The sequence below is a fragment of the Enhydra lutris genome, unplaced genomic scaffold (assembly GCF_002288905.1).
Source record: "Enhydra lutris kenyoni isolate GAN:26980312 unplaced genomic scaffold, ASM228890v2 scaffoldscaffold45, whole genome shotgun sequence".
NCBI classification, from domain to species: domain Eukaryota; kingdom Metazoa; phylum Chordata; class Mammalia; order Carnivora; family Mustelidae; genus Enhydra; species Enhydra lutris.
Genome location: NW_019154129.1, coordinates 5,464,573 through 5,486,622, shown reverse-complemented (window position 1 = coordinate 5,486,622; position 22,050 = coordinate 5,464,573). Strand labels below are relative to the sequence as shown.

Here is a 22,050-nt window from a genome sequence, read left to right as displayed (position 1 = left end):
GAGGTGGGGCCTATGAGAAGTGGTTAGGTCACGAGGGTAGAGTTCTTGTGTTCGGAATCCCTCTTCTTATAAAAGAGACCCCGCAGAGATCCATTACCCCTTCCACTGCATGAGGACACAATGAAAGGTGCTGACTATGAACGAGGAAGAGGGCTCTCACCAGAATTTGACCATGCTTCTGTCTTTTCTTTATTTTTTAGAGAGAGCAAGAGAGCATGGGGGGTGGTGCAGAGGAAGAGGGAGAGAGAATCTTAAGCCGGCTCCATGCCCAGTGTGGTACCCTATGTGGGGCTCGATATCTTGACCTGAGAGCATGACCTGAGCTGAAATCAAGAGTTGGACGTTTAACCAACTAAGCCACCCAGGTGCCCCTGCCACACTTGCGTCTTGATCTTAAACCTGCCAGCTTCCAGAACTGTTAGAAATAAATTTCTACTATTCACAAAGCACCCAGTGGATGGTGTTTTTTTTAGAGCAGCCCAAATGGGCTAAGACAGTTGAAAGGGCTTGTCAATTCCACATCCCTGTATGCATGCCCCCCTTTTAAAAGACTTTATGATTGACACAGAGAGAGTGAGCACAAGTAGGGGGAGCAGCAGGCAGAGAGAGAGGGAGAAGCAGGCTCCCTGCAGAGCTGGGAGCCCGATGTGGGGCTCGATCTCAGGATGCTGGGATCATGACCTGAGCCAAAGGCAGATGCTTAAGGACTGAGCCATGCAGGTGCTCCTGTATGTCTCTTTTCAATGCAACTTTGCCATTCTTCCAATAAAGAGAAGTCTATTTCCCTCCTGCTTGAATATGACCTGGCTTTATGGCTTGCTTTGTGCCAAGTGAATGTTCTGACCCTGGGTCTCCATAAGCGTTGCATGCTTTATTTTAGTGATTCAAGACCCCTGTTGAGGCATCCTGTGAAAAATTTAGCCTGATGGCTTATGGAGAATCCCATGGAGCAAAGAGGAGCTGTCCTAGCTGAATGCCGTCCCTAACCAACCATCACCCCGGTGATGTGGCAGTTAGTGGAAAATGCATGAGTGAGTCCAACTAGAACCAAAGGAACCATCCACCTGATACGCATCTAAGTTGCCAAACAGAACTGTTCGTTAAATAAAAGAGTTGCTATTTGAGGCCACTAAGTTTTAGGATGATTTGTTACATGGCAAAAAACTAACTGATACAATGTGTATTTGTAGGCATTGGTGGGAGCACAGAGACATGGTTCTGGGGAGCCATGTGGTTTCCATCTAGCCTTAGCTGATTCCTGGGGATATACCTTGTAATTTTAACCAAAGGAGCTGGCTGGAAAATGCATGACCCTAAAACCTATTCCGGTTTCTCAGTACAGTTGGAGGGACTTAAATTATTCAGATAATTGCTTCAAACTGCCACTTTACTTGTGAACAAAAGCAAGGTCCTTAAATTAGTCATCCAAGGGTCCAGGATTTCATCTATAGTAAAATGACCAAAAATTGGGGGGAGGATAAGTTTACTAGTTTTTCCTGGTAAGAAATATTTTAAAAATACCACACACACCCACATGATGATACATATAAGACTAACATAACTTCAGAAACTGAATTGTTACACAAATAGAGTCTACAACCATTAAAAGAGGGGCTTATTGAATACCTTTTTCATCAACCATAATTTTTCCCGATTTTCTATAGACCAGTGGAAACTTTGCTACTGATACCTTCAGTATTGTTCTTTGGACTGACATTAGAGGATGACTTTTAAAGAGAATCTACCAAAATTCTTCCTGCTCCATTGCTGAAAATGCTTGCGCACATTTAACTTAGGACTGCTAGAATGTCACCACCTCCTTGAAGCCTTTGTCGGGGAAGGGGGAGCTAAACACCCCCCTCTAAGTCCCCGTAAGCTTGACCACTCTTTCTGCCAGAGTTGCATCCCGTATAGAGAGCACCGGCTACATAACAGGTTGGGCCCCATTTCAGAAATCATTCAGAATTTCAAGACAACTGCAGAGCAGTGGACAAAGCCTGCGGCCCTCCTGAGCATAGGATCTTGTAAGACTGCACAGTATGCATATTCTTTCTTGCCCTGGAGATTGTGAGATCCTCGAGGGCAAGGATTTTTTTCTTGGCCGTCTGTCCGTCCAGCATTCAGGGCAGCACCTGACACCTAGAGGTCCCCCTCAAGATTCCTGTAATAAGAGTGACCCTTTACCAAGTCCTGCCAAGGTTCTGTTCACTGTGCTAAGCACTCAGCACCAGATACAGAGTATCTGTAATATTCCTGCGGAAAGCCACCATTCTTAAGTCCATTTTTTTTTTAAGATTTTATGTATTTATTTGATAGAGAGAGAGAGAGTACATGAGAGCAAGGACAAGTAGGCAGAGTGGCAGGCAGAGGGAGAGGAGAAGCAGGCTCCCCACTGAGCAGAGAGCCCCACCTGGGGCTGGACCCCAGGTCCCTGGGATCGTAACTTGAGCGGAAGGCAGATGCTTAACCAACTGAGCGACCCAGGTTCCCCTCTTAACCCCGTCTCATATAACCTCTTATCTCCATCTCATATAACCTGTTATCCCCATCTTATAGAAGGGAAGATGGAGGCTTCGAGAAACGATGTGACTCATTTGAGGTTATAGAACTCAGATGAGAGATGAAGTAGGATTTAAACACCGGCAAGAATCACTGGTTCTCAGTCAATTTTGCAGCGTCTGCTTGTCAACAGTTTTTGGTTGTCACAACGGGGGAGTTGCTACTGGCATCTAGTGGGTAGAGCCCAGGGATGCCATTAAGCCTCCTGCAAAGCAGAGGACAGTCCCCCACCACACAGAAGGAACCACCCTAAAACAGTAGTGCTGAAGTTGAGAAACCCCGTCCTGACACCAAAACCCACGTCTCCTAGAAACCAGGCACTTCACATTTTCTTTACTTAACGTTCATTAATAAATACAATGTATTTATTTTTCTTACATTGATGTACACCTTAAATATTTATGCCCATGAAGCCATATGTTGGATATGCCATTATTTTTTTTTTCCTGCTACACATTGACATAAATATAAAACTATTAAAAAAAAAAACTCTTGGGGGTAAAACCAAAAATCATCTCACATACCTCTTGTCCTCTGGGGAATACTTCAGACCCACTTCACTTCTTCCATAAAAGATCTTTTATCTTTTCAAAATAAGAGAATAAAATATATCAAGTCAGCTTGATGACTTGATGCTTGAGATGGCCAGGGGCCAGCGGCATTTTGGCTTCTGTTGGAGGAAGTCATGGAGGGGATGTGACCTCTGGCTGACTCCCGGGCTGCACCCCTGCAATCAGAGGCTCCCCCTCATTCCCGTCTTTCGCATGTATATTTCACCCATTGTTCTGCCACTAGGAGTCGATTTCAAGACGCAGCCTTGAGAGGGTACAGTACTGTTAAGACCATCTGGACCATATTCTCCTGACCCCCACCGAAGCCTCATTAATAGAAACTTGTAAGATTCCTCCAGGCAGGTGCAGAGATCCACTTGTCTTCCGGGGCCCAGGACAAGCCTTGTAAGTTCCCTTACCTATTACCCCTGCCACCTACCTTTCTGGAGAGGCCTGCCTCCTTTGTTTGGTCTCTCCTTGGTCTCTGTCTGGGGAGGGCGGGGGTCCAGTTTCGATGTTCCCTCAGTTAGCTCCTCAAGTTTCAAACCAACAGCTTCTGTGTCATCACTCTCGCTCGCTCCTTTTTTTTTTTTTCCCCCTCAAGGCTAACAGTTGCTAAGAAACCTTTTTGAAACCCAAAAAGCTATCTGATGAGGACTTACTAACAAACAACTCCTTCCAGCAAGGACCATGGGGTACATAATCTAATTTGCTGAGTTGGTTATGGACCTCGGTTGCACTGCGGGTAAGTCAACATTCCGTGCACCGTGGTTCCCTCCCCTAATTGCTGGGGAGTATGGTTCTGGTCTTGTTGTAAGCTGTACTGGAGCCTGACATAATTAAGCCTAGAGCGAATGAGATTCTTCTTTAGATATTAAAAGTGCCTGTGTTGTAAATAATAATATCATCATCTCTTTCATAGAAAGTACTTTCATTAAGAGCTGCATTTTAATTTCAACACATTTGCATGAATTCATCTGGCTAGTGGTGGGGGGTGGTATTTGATGATTTTTCATTTTTCATGAACTTGCCAGGTGTTTCAATTAGGAAGTTTATAAACCCTCCCTCCCCCAGGAGCCCTGAAAGGCATACTTTCTCAATCACGTGTTCTGAATGAGGGCATGTTCTCAATAATCACACATCTATTAGCAAGTAGTGACTCTATTGATTGAGGTGACATACCCAGAGGAAAGGGACTTTCTTCCAGGGCACCTGGGTGGCTCAGTCAGTTAAATATCTGCCTTCAGCTCAGGTCATGATCTTGGGGTCCTGGTTAAATGTTTGCCTTGTGCTCAGGTCATGATCTTGGGCTCCCTGCTCAGTGGGGAGTCTGCCTCTCCCTCTCCCCCTCCCCCTGCTCATGCTCTCTCTTTCTCTTTCAAATAAATAAAATCTTTAAAAAAGGGGGGGACTGTCTACAGAGTAAAATGAACCTAGATGGTTCCCCCTCTTGTAAATGTTTTTCAAAGGCTTGGGAAACAGGTGTGGAGAATATTCCATATTGTAACCACCTTGGCAGGTGGGAGCAATAAGGGAATTTGGTCTGGGTGAAGCTCACGGCAGGGTAGGGGCTGGGAGGATAGTGGACCCAAGGTTTGGGATCTGGCAAATAAGCCACAAGGGGTAGATCAGGTCTGCTGCTTTCCCAAGCAGGATCCCTGCACTCTCCTTGTCACAAACAGGGGGCAGTCTCTGTTAATTAAAGCCGGGAACAGCAGCCAGCGTGAGTCTCCTCTGAGGACCGGGCTCAAATGTCCTGGTGACAGGCAATATTTTAAAGAGATTGGAGGCAGATTCTGAAATGGACTTTTCTGTCTAGATTTTCTCTTTTCGCTAAGGTTTTCTTTTTTTTTTCTTTTTTCAAATCAAATTTAGAAGTGTCTGAAAACCCCCAGCTTTTGGGGGAAGGTGTCTGTGACCCACTCTTCTATCAGGCTTTTGCCCTAAGCTCCCAGCCCTAATGCTGGCTGGCAGGTGCCTCGGTGGGGTGAGGTGGGATGGGAAGGCAGGAAACCAGCGATTAGGAATCCAGTGGTCAGCATCTGCTTTCCCATTTGCTGGCCACTTGACCTTAGACAAAGCCTTTAACCTCTGAGTCTCAGCTTCCTAGACCTTGGCAAGCCTGCTGGAGGAGCCCTCCCCGATTTATTGTGGAGAAATATCCCAAACCCTCTGCACGGTCCCCGCAGCAGAAATTCCATCGTCCGTCCCTTTCCTCTCTTGGTTTAACACCAAGGGTCTTGCATCGAAGATCTTGACACGTTAATCAAAGCAGACTGTAAATATATATATATATATTTTAATTTTTTAAAAAAGATTTTATTTATTTACTTGACAAAGATCACAAGTAGGCAGAGGCAGGCAGAGAGAGAGAGAGAGGAGGAAGCAGGCTCCCAGCGGAGCAGAGAGCCCGATGCAGGGCTCGATCCCAGGACCCCGGGATCATGAACTGAGCCAAAGGCAGAGGCTTTAACCCACTGAGCCACCCAGGTGCCCCTGTAAATATATTTTTGAGTGCTTTTCACATCCAGCATTGCTGTAGGTGCTGGGAGACTGTAGGAGTCAAAGCCCCTTTCTGCCATGGACTTTACCATTTCAGTGTGGGGGACAGACAGAAACCAAACTTACAGTGTCAGGTGCATAGGGAGTCTGGAGGCCTATTTTAGGGAGGCACTACCTGCAGCGGTTGGAACACAGGCCCAGGAGTCAAATTTCTCAGGTCAAAAGCCAACCGAGGGACTTCTGTGGGGGAACCTACTTAATGCTTTGGGCCTCAGTCTCTCCCTCTGTTGTGTGGGCCCGGTTATGTTATCTAGCAGATAGAGTTAAATGAGATCAGTCCCTCAAATGTTTTAGCGAACATTCCCAGATTGTCCGCTAGAAGCTAGGCACTGTTCTAAGCATCTGTGAGGAGGTGATTTTAGAAAAGACAAGCTTAGCGGCCTTGTCGCAGGCACTGAATAAATGTCAGCTATCATTAGCTCTCACACACCAATGCTTGTGTTTGTAGAGACTCACACAGTGGTGGTGGGTGTGGGTCGACAGACGCGCCACACTCTCCTATTCTGGGATCCCATTACGGTGGAGCTGATGAATTTAGACTAAACAATCTCATACCTTGTCCAGGTGGGTTTGGGACAAAACACAGCCCGTAATTCAACGAACCTTCTGGGGCTGGTACACTCCGGATATGCTCCATCAGGGCTGGCCTGGGGTTTTTGCTGGAACAGGAAACAACAGGAGCAAACATTGTTTCCGAGTCTTGGGGAAGACACTAGGTGACATTGTTCAAAGACACCCTGAGCGACACTCCCTCATCTTCTGAGAAAACTTGCGGTAGAGTCTAACACCCAGCCCCCATGCTTTTTCAATGAAGGGGACACAGTGTGTCATTTTATTTGTGGCCCAACTTTTGGGGGGCTTTGAAAATGCCCCGAGAAGCCCCTGACTGCAGCCTAACGGAGGGGAGGGTGATGGAAACATTCTTTCCCTGCAAATCGCCTAGCCGACTGCAAAGTGTATACTTAGTTAATGCAATTAAAAACAAAACGCAGGGGCGTGTGGAGATCTAAATTCGGTGTAGCAGCTTTGGTGCAAATCCCGTTTTGGGGGCTACTGGAGTCAAATTCAAGCAGAGGGAAGAAGAAGTGGGAGAAAGGGGAGAGGGACGGAGCGTGATTGGAAACGGCTGAGTGGAGAAGGCAGATTTGGAAATTCCTGACAGGCAACCGGAGGCCGGACGCTGCAGCACGGGTGAGGATGTCTGGGGGGCTCGGTGAGCACAGGGGCCAGCCGGCTCCGGAGACCCACGCGCGGGGTCCAGGTACCGGAGGGTGGCTGAGGCCGGGTGCCCAGGCCTTGCGCTGCACCAGATCTGGGCGCGCAGAGGCGTCGCCGCGGTGTGCCCTCCTGTGGAACGCAGGGAACGCTGCGAGGTCGTAGAGGGACAGAAAGTGGCAGGTCCAGGGACCTGGGAGAGTCCCAAGGAAAGGCATCCGGGACGCGGGACGTGCCACTGCCTCGGCCTTATCTGCTGCCTCCCCCCTACCCCCCGAGCTTCCTTGACTATAGTCCGTCCCGGGGCCCCCTCCCGGGGGTGCTTACCCCGGGCCCAGTGGCTTGCCACCCCGCCTTCCCAGCTCAGCTTTGGTCCTCGGCTTGTCCCAGGGAGTTGAACCATTCGGGAGGCACGCCTGGCTTGGAGGGCGCAGTCGGGGGAAGGGTGAGGTAGCCCGGTGCACGTGGAAAGGGCGAGCCTGATCAGCCTGTGCCCCCGTCTGCCTTGGAGTGGAAGCCACTTAGTGTGTCCTTATCCCCTCCGAGTCACCCCTTCCCTGGAGGGCAGATTCGAGCCGCAGCTCCTGCGCACGCACGCCTGAAAAAGCCACGGGCGGAGCCGCCTCTGCGCCCAGAACAGGTCTGAGCCGCGCCTCCCGCCCAGAGAGGGCGCGGGAGGTCCCGCAGCGGTCCTCCACCTGCCGGGAAACCCGAGCGGTGCCTCCAGCCCCGGCGGCTGCCGAAGAAGCTCCCTCCTCCCCGCCCGCCAGCCTAGCTCAGCTCTGCACGCCCCCCAACTCGCGCCCGCCCGCCCGAGTCACCTCTTCCGCGCCCCCGCCCCTCTCGAGCTCGCGCCCGTTCCACCCCCCCATTCCCTCCTCTGCCCGCCCTCCTCCCCCTCCCCCTTCCCTCCTGCCCTCCCTTCATTCCACAAGTGTTGCTTCGCTCTCTCCAGCGCACTTGGCGAGCTGGGGAGGTGAGAGGGATCCTGCGAGCGGGCGCGGGGCGGCTGGTCCGAAGCCGCCGGCGGAGGAGAAGCGCGAACAGACCGACTCTCCCCTGCTCTCCGGCCCCCGCCTCTCCCCGTAGCCGGCCGGACCTGCACCCCGCGCTTGCCCCCGCTCATCCTCCCCCCCGCCCGGCCAGGCGCGCTCCTCCCCGGCCGGCCCCTCGGCGCGCGGCGCGCTGGAGGCGAACGCGGGCTGAGCCGAGCGCAGTGGCCGCCGACCACCGAGCGCCCCGCGCCGCTCCCTGCATGTGCGGCCCGCGGCGGCTCGCAGCCCCCGGCAGCAGCCTCGGCAGCTTCGGCCGCGCCTCGAGAGGCGGCTGCAGCGGCTCCAGCGGCGGCCGAGCGGCCGAGCCCGGGCTGGGAGACACGATGCGCCGCGTCCTCCGGCTGCTCCTCGGCTGCTTCCTCACCGAGCTGTGCGCCCGCGTGTGCCGGGCGCAGGAGCGAGCGGGGCACGGGCAGCTGGCGCAGCTGGGCGGCGTGGTAGTGCTGGCGGGGGGCAACCGCTCCGGGGGCGCCTCCGGAGAGGCCGGTGAGGGCGCGGGGGTCTCGGACGCGCCCCCTACCCGGGCGCCCACGCCGGACTTCTGCAGGGGCTACTTCGATGTCATGGGCCAGTGGGACCCGCCGTTCAACTGCAGCTCGGGCGACTTCATCTTCTGCTGCGGGACTTGTGGCTTCCGGTTCTGCTGCACGTTTAAGAAGCGGCGATTAAACCAGAGCACCTGCACCAACTACGACACTCCGCTCTGGCTCAACACCGGCAAGCCCCCCGCGCGCAAGGACGACCCCCTGCACGACCCCACCAAGGACAAGACCAACCTGATCGTTTACATCATCTGCGGGGTGGTGGCCGTCATGGTGCTCGTAGGCATCTTCACCAAGCTGGGGCTGGAGAAAGCGCACCGGCCCCAAAGGGAGCACATGTCCAGGTGGGCTGCCTCCCCCCTCCGCCTCCCCTCCGGGCGCCGCTCTCCCCGCTCTTCCCTCTCCACCTTTCCCCGGGCAATGGCGCTCCCCACCCCCCGCCCCCAACCGCGTCTCGCCTGGGGGAGGTTGCCCGGGAAAGCCAACTTCGGCTGGGAGCGCGGAGAGGGGGCGCTGGGCTCCGCACAGGTGTGGATTTGAGCGTGTGTATGTGTGTGTGTGTCGGGGGTCTCTGCCCCCTCCACCCTCACGCCGCCCCCTCCCGCCTATGATTGAAGCGGACTGGAGACACACAGCCCGGGAGCCCGCGGCCCCCAAGTCTTGGGTTTTGGGGAGGGGTCCTCGGCTCGGATTCCACATCCTAGCCTCTAGGTAAACAGGGCAGGCGAGCCCGAAAGGGAAGGGGGGCGTGTGTGAGCCCGCGCGCGCGTGTGTGAGGGAGGGAGGGAGGAAGGGAGGGAAGGAGTGTGTGCCGCCTGCAACTCGTACGGCTCGAGAAAAAGAGGCGAGGGAGGTGGAAAGAGAAGGGAGGGCGAGAACAAAAGCCTTGCCTGGAGCGGCCGCCTCGCTCTCCCGGAGCTGCCAGGTCCCTGGAATTGGGACCTCAGTTGCCTCCTCCTCCCCAAACCCTCGCCCCTTTCCCCCGGTCACCACCTCTCCCTGCTGGGGGCCGTGGCCTCAGCTGCGCGCTGAGCCCCTTGGCGGGGTTGGCGTGAACTCCAAGGGCGGGAGCCCTGCTCACCCCTCCACCCCCCGCCGCCCCCCAACACCCTGATTCGTCAACTTTCCCGGTTGCCTTATTCATTATGCAAGTCCCAGCGCGAGCAAGTCGCAGCAGATGGGAGAAGGCATTTGGGGATTAATGGAGCTATTTGCCTTTTGCTTTTTTTAAAAGTGTCTAAATTGATTCGCACAACCCAGTAACTTTGGAGGCGGAGGACACAGGCACGAGGACGCAGCCCCCAGACCCGACAGAGGCCGGGGTTGGCGTGAGGTCTGGGCGGGCGGGGTCGAAGAGCGACAGGCCGTCTTCGAGCCGCTGGATGGTTGGGCGCAAGCTCGGTCTTCTTTCCGACTGTGGGCAACGGGGTCGCCGTGTGTCGCCCCACTACACGCAGACACACACCCTCCCCACACCTCCAGTCGGGGCCCTTGTGTGCGCGTGTGGATGCACGCAATCCGTGCGCCTGCCTAAAAAATCTGAACAAAGAGACCCACCAAAAATAGGCGAAGGAACATTACCACCTCACCAGTAATTATTTTCTATTTATACGCGGAGTATCCGATGACTCCCCCCCCCCCCCCCCCCCCAGTGAGGAGGGATTTGGGGGAAGAGGTAAAGAAGTTGATCTTGGTTTGGGTCAGCAGAGAGGCGTGGATGGATGTCGGGGTCTTGAGGCACAAAGTCAGCTCTAAGGGTATCTAGAAACACTGACCAAGTAAGAGTAACACGCTGGCCCCGCGCACCTCCTGCAACCCCGAAGATGCCCCCTCACCAGCCCCAGCGGCCGGTGCTTCACGTCCCCGCAGTCCCCGCCAATCCCTATAGCTTCCAGGGGTCTGTGTTAAGGTGAGGGAGGAGCACCGAGGCAGGAGGACTGCGGCAGGCGGCGGGTGTCGCCTTGGTAGGGAGAGAGTCACCCAGGGATAGGTAGGCTGCCTTGCAGATTCGGGTTAATTCTTCTGCCGAAATATCCACTGAGTCTTTTCCTTGCAAACCAGAGCCTAAAGGAGCCCTCCTGGGTGTTTGGGTGGGGGGTGGGGGAGGGTAGGAAGGGTGGGAGAAGGGAGGTGAGAAGGTGGGAGCCTGGCTAAGGGTGGGCGGCTCCCTTTGGACGTCTGGGGGAGAAGGTGATGCTAGCTTCAGGCCCTCTTTGATCTGGGTATTTCTGTGGAGACCGCGCTCCAAGGCAGACCTGAGGGCCCAGCAGGGACTCAGCTCCCTGTCCTGCCCCCTTGCAGCTCTGTCAGGAGAAAAAGAGTCACCCAGCCTAGCTGGTGGCAGCTACTTTCTTCTGCAGGTACCCGGAAAGGGCTGCTTGGGGGCGGAATTCGGGGGCACCCAGCCCTCTGGTACCAGCCTCCACTTGGCTTCTCCTCTGTACACATTTTGGGAATTCCAGAATGCATTGGAAGTGCATTCTCTAAGAGAGAAAGAACAATTGTTTCCCTCCGCTCTACCCCCCCCCCCCCACCATGGTGGAGCCCATTCTGGGGCTTGAACTCTCCACCCTGAGATCAACACCTGCGCTCAGATTAAGAGTTGGAAGCTCCGCCTCCGGAGCCACCCAGGTTGCCCCCAGGAATAGCTGATTTTTATTGGCAGTTTCCAGGGTATAATTTTCAACCCTGGCTTCGGATCCACCTGGAATGCTTTTTAAAAAATCCTGTTGCTAGGGGCCCCACCCTCGACAATTTAGATCAGAATCTTCAGGGCTGCGCGAAGCCTGTGTACATCTGTGAAGCTCTCTAGGCTTTCCAGCGCGGGGCCGATCACTAGTAAGGAAAAGGAACTAACGTTTGCCAGGCACCGTACTAGGGTGTGTGTGTGTGTGTGTGTGTGTGCGTGCACGTGCACGCACACGTGTACCTGTGAATGTACGTGCGTGCGTGAGTGCATATGTGTGTGTGTGTGTGTAAATCTCAGTGCTCACAGCTGTGAGACGGGGTGCTGTTAATTCACATTTATAGGTGAGAATATCCAGTTTGGGTGGCTGGCCCAAGGTCACACGGGGAAACCTTAATCCCCGGCCCCCTGGTTTTGGCTGTGTTTTCAGTTTCCCTGAGCATTCGCGGCGGGGGAGGGGGGACGCTTCCTAAAAATGCAAAATGCATATTCTCCTGTTCTGTCCAGGAGGGACTGCAGATCAGTGTAGGTCTGGGATGAGCCCTAGAGATCCGCATTGAACAGCCTCCCTGAATGGTTCGTAAAAAGTGCCCCCCGCCTTCACAAACACTGTTCTTGAGTTTGGGACTATCACACACAGTTGGGGAGGGAAGAATTAATCCACTCTGACTCTCTGATTTGCGTACTGTTGTGTGTTGTCTGCATGTATAGGGCTTTCTGTGTAGTTGTGGTGCGGGGGCTGCCCCGCCCCCCCCCCCGCCCCCCCAGGACCCTCCAGATGCGTCTTACCCAGTGGATGCCTTGAAACCTTTGGAGTCCAGGCCCCAGCTGGAGCTCATTAGCTGTTGCCTGTAGTGGCTGAGGGGTGAATTGGGTGGGGCCAGCACCCCTGAACTTGGCCTCAGAGAGGTTCTGAGGTGGCTTCCAGGTGAATCCAACGTCTTTTCTGCAGCCCCTTAATTTATTTTGTTTTGGGCCGTGAAGGTTAGTGGGATGAGGGTTTTTTTTCTCCTTTTGTCTGACCCTTCAAAGACTTACAGCACCTGGCTGTCCCCATGTCACCAACTGTTCTCGTGACCCCTTGCGCTTGTGTGATCCCAGAAGAGGCCTCGGTGATGTCAGTTTTCAGGCTCAGAGTCCTGGGCATGTGACCCGCCTCCTTCTGGGCTGAATGGGCTTGAAAGCAGGAGAAAGTCAGTAATTCCAGGAGCTGTGGGGGTCTTGCTCACGCTGGTGTAAGAACTCCACAGACACTCATTCACCAGCGACAGCAGCGTGACATCCAGCCACTATTTATTGGAAGCAGGGACTGCAAAAGGTGGCCAGCTATGGTTACCAAACCCCACAGACAAATTTTGTTTGATCTGCACTTTATTTCTACTATACTATTCTTATTTTTAAGTTTCTTTCTTTCTTTTTTTTTTTTTTTTACTGTGAAACATTTTAAACATACAAAAACAAACAAACCAAAAAACAAAAATAAACTTGAAAGAATAATAAGAAAGAACTCCAGAATAACCTGTGAGGTTTCTTATCCCCAGCACCACCAATATTTGGGGCCGGCTCATGCTCAGTGTTGGGGGGCTGTCCTGGGCAGTGAAGGGTGTTTGCCAGCCTCCTTGGGATCTACCCACTAGGTGCCAGTAGTACCCACCCCACAACCCAGCTGTGACAGTAAAACACGCGCGCACACACACACACACACACACACACAAACAAACATATCCATAGCCGTAGCCACATGTCATCAAGGAGTAGAATCACTCCCCAGTCAGGAACTACTAATCTAGATGGGACAATCATTAGTATTTTGTCATATTCGCTTTATAGTACTCTCCATATTTTTATTTTCTCTCTTCTTTCTTCCTCTTGTCCTCTCTTTTTCCTTTGTTTTTTGGCTGCAGCTTTCGAAAATCAGTTGCAGACATGACATTTCATCCCTGAATAATTTAGCATGGATCCCCTAAGAACAGGGATATTCTCCCACGCACCAAAATTCCAGTAGCACACCCAAGAGAAAGGACGGAGTTTCTACCGTATGTATGATCAGATAGCCGATCATATTAAAATGTTCCCAGTCATGCCAAAAAATGTCTTCCAGAGCTTGGGCTTTCAAACGAGGATCCGGTCAAAGTTCACTCATCTGGCTGTGAAATTTCTTTAGTCTGTATTATATATTGTGTTTTAAAACCAACTTAAAACCAATTGCCAACCTTTAAAGCTTGGCGTTATCACACAGACATCCAGATTTCTGATTTCTCTGGAGAAACTGGCAGGTCTGACAACACTGGACCTGAATTTTTCTGATGGTGGCCGCTGAGTGGGAACTTCCCTCTCTAGGAATCTTGCATTCAGGTTCCCCTGGGTCTCCACCCGCCACCCAGTTCACTTAGCGCTGTTACCTACAGTCCATGGAGATGCTGTCAGGCCAGCCTTAGCAGCGGGAGCTTAAGTCAGATGGCCGGAGATTCAGTCCAGCTTGGCCACTTAATAGCTGTGTGACCTTGGGAAAGTGACTTCACCTCTCTGAGTTTTTTTTTTTTTTTAAAGATTTTATTTATTTATTTGACAGAGATCACAAGTAGGCAGAGAGGCAGGCAGAGAGAGAGGGGGAAGCAGGTTCCCTGCTGAGCAGAAAGCCCAATGCGGGGCTCGATCCCAGGACCCTGGGACCATGACCTGAGCTGAAAGCAGAGGCTTTAACCCACTGAGCCACCCAGGTGCCCCTTCACCTCTCTGAGTTTTAGATTCTTGTCTGTAAGATGAGATCATGATGATCCCTATGTCATAGGCTTCTGCGAGGTTTTACTGAGACCAGGCTTAGGAAGCTCTTGGCCCAGGACCTCCTATGGTCACTGCTCAGGGACTCTAACTCCTACTGCTAGAATTTTCTATCCCATTTCTGCTGAAGAAATAAATGCTATAGTCTGGAACTCAGCACCTAGCCCTTGCTCTGCTACTTCTTTTTAGCTGTGTGACATGGGTCAGGTGTCCCAAGTCCTCTAGGCTTAGCAGGAGTTCAGAATAAGAGAGAAGACCCATGGATGACCACATTAAATGCCTTGCAAAGTGTTGGCCTAGGTGATGTTGCAGAACCCTCGGTGGTGAGCTTGTGTGTCCCTTCTCACGTAACTTCCTTCCCCAGTTGAGGCAAGCCTTACCACTAAGTCTGCTTTCTAAGAGGCACAGATGGCTTTCCATGAGGATGAACAAGCCCCGGGGGAGTGGAGGAATCAGACTTCAAACCCAGATAGCACAAGGCCAGAGCACAGGTCCCTGACCACTAGGCTGCACTGCCTTTGAGTGGACACATGCAGGACGCCTGCCGTCTCAGATCACAAAGAAGTGCTTGATGCTGTGCAAATGGCAACACAAGCAGTGGGGCTGGTTCACGGAGCCACCATAAGATCAAGTCCTGGAATGTTCTCTGCATCCGCCCCTGGCAGGGCCAGCCCTCTTGGAGAAGGCATTGATGAGAAATGACCTTGGGGCCCAGACGCATGTTTGAAGCTCTGTACCCTTGAAGCCAGTAGGGAACACATGTCATTATCTTGCCCGCTTTCAAACAGAATCAGAAATCCAAGGGGCAAATTACGCAGCCCAGTGTTCTGTGTGTTTTTCAAACATGCTTCAGAAGAGCTGGAGTCCCTTGTGAAGAAATAGCATCAAGTGATAAATGTCCTTCCTTCTCTTGCCTTTTCTCTCTTCCTCCAGCTTCCCCCTCTTTGCCTGTCTGTGGTTATCCTATGGCTTCGACTGGCTCCCCAGGTTAGAGAAGCCCTTGCGTGGGTGACCTGTCGACCATGGGAAAGTCTCTTTCAACCCTTTTTCCTGGCAGGGTACATTTGTTTCTCTTTGGGCACTGAGTCCTGCATTTTATTATATTTATTTATTTATTTTTTTAGAGATAGCATGCAGGGAGAGGGGCAGAGGGAAAGAGAGAGAGAGAGAGAGACTTTTAAGCAGACGCCATGCCCAGCATGGAGCCTGACCTGGGGGGCTCGATCTCATGACCCTGAGGTCATAACCTATAGCATCAAGAGTTGGCTACCCAGGTGCCCGAGGCCTTGCATTTTAGAATGATCTTCATTGGGGTATAATGTAAACCATAAAATGCACACATTTGGAGCCGAAGTGAAGTTGGATGAACTTCATCTACACCCGTGCAACCACCCCTCAGAAAGGTGCCTCCCACCCATTACCCTTGCATTCTTGAAAAATAAAAGCTGCTTCTGATATGAGAGGAAATGCTCCGGAATCTTATTCAAGTGTTTAAATGTCAGAACACAGTTCAGACCTTGGGACTCCTGGAAGCTTTGAAGCAAGATGCTGGGACTCTGAGTTCTGCTTGGAAATGCTGGGGGCTTTTATTTACTCACTGTAATTGGAAAGTAAAGGGACGCAGCCTTCTCTTTTGTTCCTCAAATATACCAAGCTCATGGCTACCTTGGAGCTGTTGTGTTGGCTTGGCTGAAATTCTCCTCTGTCAGACCTCACATGCTGGCTCTTCCTGTTCAGGTCTTAGCTCAAGTGCCACCTTCTCTGAGAAACCGTCCCTGACCACCCAGGCTCAGTTTCCACCGCCCCTGCCCCTCCAACCCATCGCTTGGTGTTACTGGCTTCATTTCACATTATAGCCTAAAATTAACATACTCATTTACTGGTTTGCTAGTTTATTATCTGTCTTCTTGCATTACTGTCCACAGGAAGGACTGTGGGGACACCAGAGTCTCTTCTGCTGTTGTATCCTCAGCGCCCAGGACGGTAGCTGGCACAGACGAGTTCTGCTTTCTGACCTCCTGGTTTCCATAAGAAAGGTTCTCTTTTATTCATTCACTCTTTCACATATTCATGTAGTAGGTATTTACTGAGTACCTGTGGCATACCCAGCCCTGTTTTGAGAGCTATGGGACAACAGGGAATCGTCTGACTTCAAAAATGGCAATGTTTTGACGTACTTGTTCTGAACTGGGTGAAGAGATATCAAGGAAGAGATACCTAATGTGGCCTTGGCCTTAGGAATCTGAAATCTGCAGGACTGACATCCCAATTTGAAGCCTCTCCAGCAGGAAAATTCACTTTTACTCAGGGGAGGGTCAGCCTTCTGTCTTATCCATGCCTTCAACTGATTAGACAAGGCCCACCCACATGCTGGTGGATGATCTGCTTTACTCAGTCTCCTGATGTAAATGTAAATCTAATCCAAAAGCACATTCTTAGACACACCCAGAATGATTTTCGACCAAATATTTGGGCATCTTGTGGCTCCGTCAAGGTGACACTTAAAGTTGACCGTCATAGTACTTTTAGGATCTTGCTACTCAGAGTGTGACCTGTGAAACAGCAGCATTTTCATTACCTGGGTGCTTGAGCAGAAAGGTCTCAAGCCCTGCCTCAGACTTGCAAGACCCCGGGATCATGACCCAAGCTGAAGGCAGACGCTTAACGGACAGAGCCACCTAGGTGCTCCCCCCCCAGCTCTGCCCCCAGTCTACATTTTATAATAAGACCCCTAGGTAACATGAATGCACTTTGCTTGAGAAGCACCCAAACTATATGCCACAGATAGATGACAAATCCTGGGGAATTTATTTGGCTTACAGCACATAGTTGGTTCTTTCCCTTGTCTTATTTATTCATTTTTTTGGACGTGAGTTATAATGTGTGTTTAAGTATGTCCCCTAATACATGCCCATTTGTTTTACTAGTAAGTTTTGTGCTCCTACCTGCCAACAGCTATTAGGTGCATTTTAAGCATATATGAAAACAGAAATTTCAAATGGAGCTGAAGAATGATGATCAAATGGAGCTCAAAATTGGTTGCAAAGTGTGATGATGTCGTGCAATCATCAGTTGGTTTCTCAGAGGTTGACCATTAGTAAACAATTCATATTTTGAATCCTTCTCATGAGAGTTTGGATTGTTCTGGGCTGGCTTTGCTTTGATCTGAATAGACAGTCATCATGTTTAACCTTGCGACGAGCTAGCTGTGGTGGCGCGGGGCGGGGGAGAGTCAACTCTGTTGTATTCTTGGGTTTGCTCTGTTAATGTGATCTTCAGGCTGTGGATTTTGGGGGGACATTTTTAAGCCACATGCCTGCTTGATGATGGTTAGCCTACTTGCAAGTAGATAGGTAATTTAGCTGCATAGTCCCTTTCGCGGTGCTCAGAGCTGGATGTAGCAGATGAACCTTAATGATGGTGCCACTGCCAGTCGCCCTCCTGGGCCTGAGGTTCCCGATTCTCACTGTCTGATGTGGGCAATTCAAGGGAGGGCTCCAGCATCCATACACACATGACATTGATTTCTTACTTGAACCCCTAAAGACCACACACAGAAGTTCTCGGATTTCCTTTCCTGATGCTGAATCATTTTATGTGGTCCCTGAAATGAGCAGACCGTACCTTGCAGACTGCTTTTCCAGGATATGGAGGCCTTTTAGGAACCCTCATTTCCATTGCACACTCTGCGAGGGGCTGCCTTAGGAGAAAAGCAACCTTGGCTTCTGGGCTGGATTTGCAAGAATTTCCAGACTCAGGAGAAGCCCAAGGGATCTGTAGAAAGCAGTGCCAACCAAGTTTGTGGTCGTTTGTCCCAATGACTTACTTTGCTAACTTCTTGAAAGCCTGAATATTTTGGAATTCTTGCGTGGGGAAACTCCTTAGAGAATCTGGGGGAAAGCTATGGCTTCCTTTCAAGAGAAATGCACAAAATTTTCATTCAATTCCAGAGGGGCTCCGAGATCCCTTGAAGCTCATGATAAAGAACCTGTTTAGAAGGGAAAAAGGCAAATTAGGGTTAGAGGGAATGTACCCTTTGTCTCAGACATTCCTTTCCTGTAGCCCTGTTGAGTTTTAGATGCTGCTTACAGCACAGAGCAGGGAAGGAGGCCGAACTCCAGTGTCAGGGACACTCAGATTTGTATCTTGGTCCTTGCACTGATGAGCTGGGTTGACTTGAGCAGTGTTTTGCTCCACAGAATGGGTAGGAGAAGCCTCACCTTGAATGCCCCTCCTTTTGCCCCTTCTTTATTGGGCATCTTCCAGCTTCATTGGCTTTCTTTCTGGTACCTCAAATATTCGATCTCTTTCCTGCCTCAGGGCCTTTGCACTTGCTGTTCCCCCTGCCAGGAAGGTTCTTTCCATCTTTATGGGACCAATTCCTCACCACTCAAGACTCAACTCAAATGTCTCCTCCTCAGGAAAGCTTTTTCCTGACCACCTTATCTCTCCTTCTCTCTTTATTTAGAATTTTTAAAAAGTGTACAATTCAGTGATTTTTTTTTTTTTTTTTTGGCATAGTCACAAAGTTGAACAACCAACACCACTCTGGGATCCCAGAACCTATTCCTTATCAAAAGTCTGTATACATGAATGCAGCAGCCCCATTCCTCCCTCTCTGCAGACCCTGCCACCACCACTCATCTACTTTCTATCTCTATGGATTTGCCTTTTCTGAACATTTCATATAAATAGAATCATCTGCTCTGTGGCTTTCTGGGTCTGCCTTCTTTGCAGAGGATCAGGTTTCCAGGTTCCATTCACGTTGTACCAGGCGTCAATACTTCATTGCTTTTCATGGCTGAATCATGCTCTATCCCATATCTCCTATTTTGTTTGTCCCTCCGTTCGTTCCTTTATTTGGGTTGGTTTCCACTCTTGGGCTGTTGGGAATAATGCTGCTATGCACGGGTGTCTCTTGATCCTGTTACACTTTTTTTTTTTTTAATTTTCGCAGTTCTCGTTCATTTATTTAACATGCATACTCCTTATCCTGTCCCCTAGAATATAAGCTCCAGGCCGGCAGTGGTCTTCTCCACCTTGCATATTACTGTATGCCCAGAGTCTTGAACAGTGCCTGGCACAGAGTGGGCGATACATGTCAGTTCCGTGAAGGAATGAAGGAATGAATGGGACAGTTGCTGTTCTCTTGTCTCTTGGAGGACTCAATCTTTCCCTCTAATTCATGTGGGAATCTTGCCATCATCTCATCACCCTATGAGCAACCACTCCGCCACGCTCGGGGCCTCTGCTACCCTAACAAAGTCTCAGACTTGAATGTGCAGCAGAAAACGCAGGTGGCTGGGCCCTGCCTGCCTCTGGAGTTTCCAAGTCAGTGGGTCTGGGTGGATCTGGAAATTTGCATTTTAACATGTGCCGGGGCGAGGATGTTGCTCCTGGTTGGTGGACCACTATCTGAGAGTCGGGGCTCTAGGGGGGTAAATTTCAGCAGGCAGCCTGGGCCTGTCGCGTTCGGAAGTGGTTATGCGTGGGCCTCACTCAAAGAGCTCACCTTGCTTCTCTGTCTCCTCTGATGTGGACTTGGAGGGTTCTGGTACATGAAGAGCATCGGGATGGGTCGGAAAACATGGCACTATGGCTTGTAGGGGTGGACCCCCGAGAGGAGGCCTGGATGAGTACTGTGTACGGAGGCAGGGGTGGTGCTGACCATCGAGGTGCCCCTAACCAGGGAAGTGGATAGGCAGGGCTGATTCTCTGCCACCCCACCCTGAAACCATGGCATGAAGGAAGTTTACATTTCTCAATATGGCTAGCCCCCATGTTGTGCAAAGAGAAAGCAACATGAGGTTTATGGCAAAAACAATGCTCAAGTCATTATTCACACCTGTGCAATTTTATACCTGCAGCAGTCTCTACCATTCAAGGGTAATCACATCTAAATAAAGACATGATGGAGAGCAGGTGAAGAGAAGTCAATGTGTTGGTGAGGTCTGACCTTAGGAGAGATGACCGTTGACAGCTGTCTCTGTTCTGTTCCATGTGCGAACACTGAGCGGCTTGGCTAAGTTTACATCTAATTCTGAAGGTCACTATTGTGGTTGAATTGGGTGCCAGCCCCCTCTCTCGCCCATCACCCCTTAAAAAAAGTCTTTTATAAGGTCCTGATTTGTGGTCCTGGGAACGTGACATGATTTAGACATGGGATTGTGTCTAATCATGGATGTCGTGATTTAAGATGAGGGTACCCTGGAGCAGGGTGGGCCGCTAACCCATTATGACTGGTGTCCTTGAAAGAGAACGTGGGACACACACCAGTGGAAGATGGAGAATTCCGGCAACTGGCAGAAGCCAGGAGGAATCAAAGCGAGGAGTCCCCTACAGGTTTCCCAAGGGGCGTGGCCCTACTGACATCTTGATTTTGGATTTCTGGCCCCAGAAGCATGAGACCATAATTTCTGTGGTTCGAAGCCACCTAGTGTGTGGTATATTGTTACAGTAGCCCTGGGAACCCTACACGGCCCCTTAACACCTCTTACCTTGTTGTCTTACTTGTCGGGAAATAGTAAAATATATCAGCCCTTGGATGAGCGTCCAGGAGATTAAACAGGATGATAACTGGGAAGGGCCCAAGACACAGCTGGTGACTCAGGTTGTCTGCTTTTCCCTCCATCCCAGCTCCTGACTGAGAGGGGCACCAACGTGGGGTGGGGCCGGGTCACACCAAATCCTCCCTAGCTGCTGGAAACCCAATGCACGCAGTGTACAGAGCTGTGCCTTGGCTCTAGTTCAGCCCTGGACAACTGGCTGTGTGACCTTTAGCAGGTTAATTCACCTCTCTGAGCCTTTCTTTGCTCATCTGCAGAGAAGGAGTAATAAACCTCAGAAGGTATTCATATGATACTTTGTTGAATTAAGGCACGTAACGCGATTAGGATGGGGGGTCAGCTTATGGTAAGTACTCCAGGAATGTTATTTGTTGCTAATACTGGGCCATCATTGCACATGATGTGTGGGATCTAGCATGAGCCATGGGGTGGGGGGGACTAAGTTTATGGGGCACAGACATATTACATAGATTCTTCCTTGGATCTTCTCAGCAACTCTTTGAGGTGGTCGATGCTGCTTTCTCATGGCTGTTGTGAGGAGCGTGTGGACTGTTGTGCACAAAATCCTTATGTAACCTCTAATTGCAGCGATCTTTTTTACTTCCTCACATCTTTTCCTCCCTCCCTCCCCTAACTAGAATGGTAGCTCTGTGGAGTCGAGGCCTTGTCTTCCTAAGTCCAGTGCCCCGAGCACAGCAGGTGCCAGTCATTGTGTTTGGAATGAACAGATTTAAATTCTTTCTTCTTTCAGAGCCCTTGCAGATGTCATGCGGCCCCAGGGCCACTGCAACACTGACCACATGGAGAGGGACCTCAACATTGTGGTTCATGTCCAGCATTATGAAAACATGGATACCAGAACCCCCATAAATAATCTTCGTAAGTACAGTCGTGCGGTCCGTTCCCAGCCCCGCCTGGTGACCCATGCAGGGGTCGTGTGTCTAGATTTCGTGGTCTGTGTTTGGGTTCACGAAGAGCTTTTCTGTTTGCTGACTAGCTAGAAGTTTGATTTCATCTGTCCAGGATGAAGCCCTATTTGGTATTGTCAGATTTCACTTGGTCTGTTTCTCTGTTAAAGAGCGAACACCTTGGTTAACCGTTTCTTACGGTTGGTTCTCCTGTTAATGAATGGCTCTCTTGGTTCGTTCATCATGGTTGGGTACCTTGTTAACCGATGGGTGACTTGGTTGGTTCATCCGAGATAGGTAATCTGTTAGCCATTTTAGTGGTTCCTCTTGATGGGGGATATCGGTGAGATAGGGCCCATTTGCTTATTTGTCTATTTCTTGAGGTGACCTTTATGTTTCATACTATTTTCACTGAACTGATAGTAGTTCAGTAGAATATGATCTCCTTTTCATCAAAAGAGAGTTTGGCAGAAATACATCACAAACTACCCTGTGTGTGTATGCACCATATTTGTGTGGGGGGCGTTCAGTTGCGGTTATGTTGTTTTGGGATGGGTACGTGTGATTCAACTGTAGCAAATTCCCTTCCATTTTTCTGCTGGGGGAAAAAATGCTACATTTGCTA

At 50.7% G+C, this 22,050-nt stretch overlaps 1 protein-coding gene across 2 annotated transcripts in view; it reads left to right on the top strand.

Annotated features, from left to right (window-relative positions):
* Positions 1 to 8,142: 8,142 nt before the first annotated feature.
* LOC111156246 (shisa family member 9) overlaps positions 8,143 to 22,050 on the top strand; it is a 275,581-nt gene continuing 261,673 nt past the window's right edge. Inside the window, exons 1-2 of one of the 2 annotated variants that reach the window (XM_022517003.1) lie at positions 8,143 to 8,828; positions 21,269 to 21,396. In XM_022517003.1, the coding sequence (XP_022372711.1) occupies positions 8,143 to 8,828; positions 21,269 to 21,396 (814 nt within the window). Of the gene's footprint in view, positions 8,829 to 14,325; positions 14,351 to 21,268; positions 21,397 to 22,050 lie in introns of those variants that run through there. The other variant, XM_022517004.1, reaches the window with a different exon arrangement.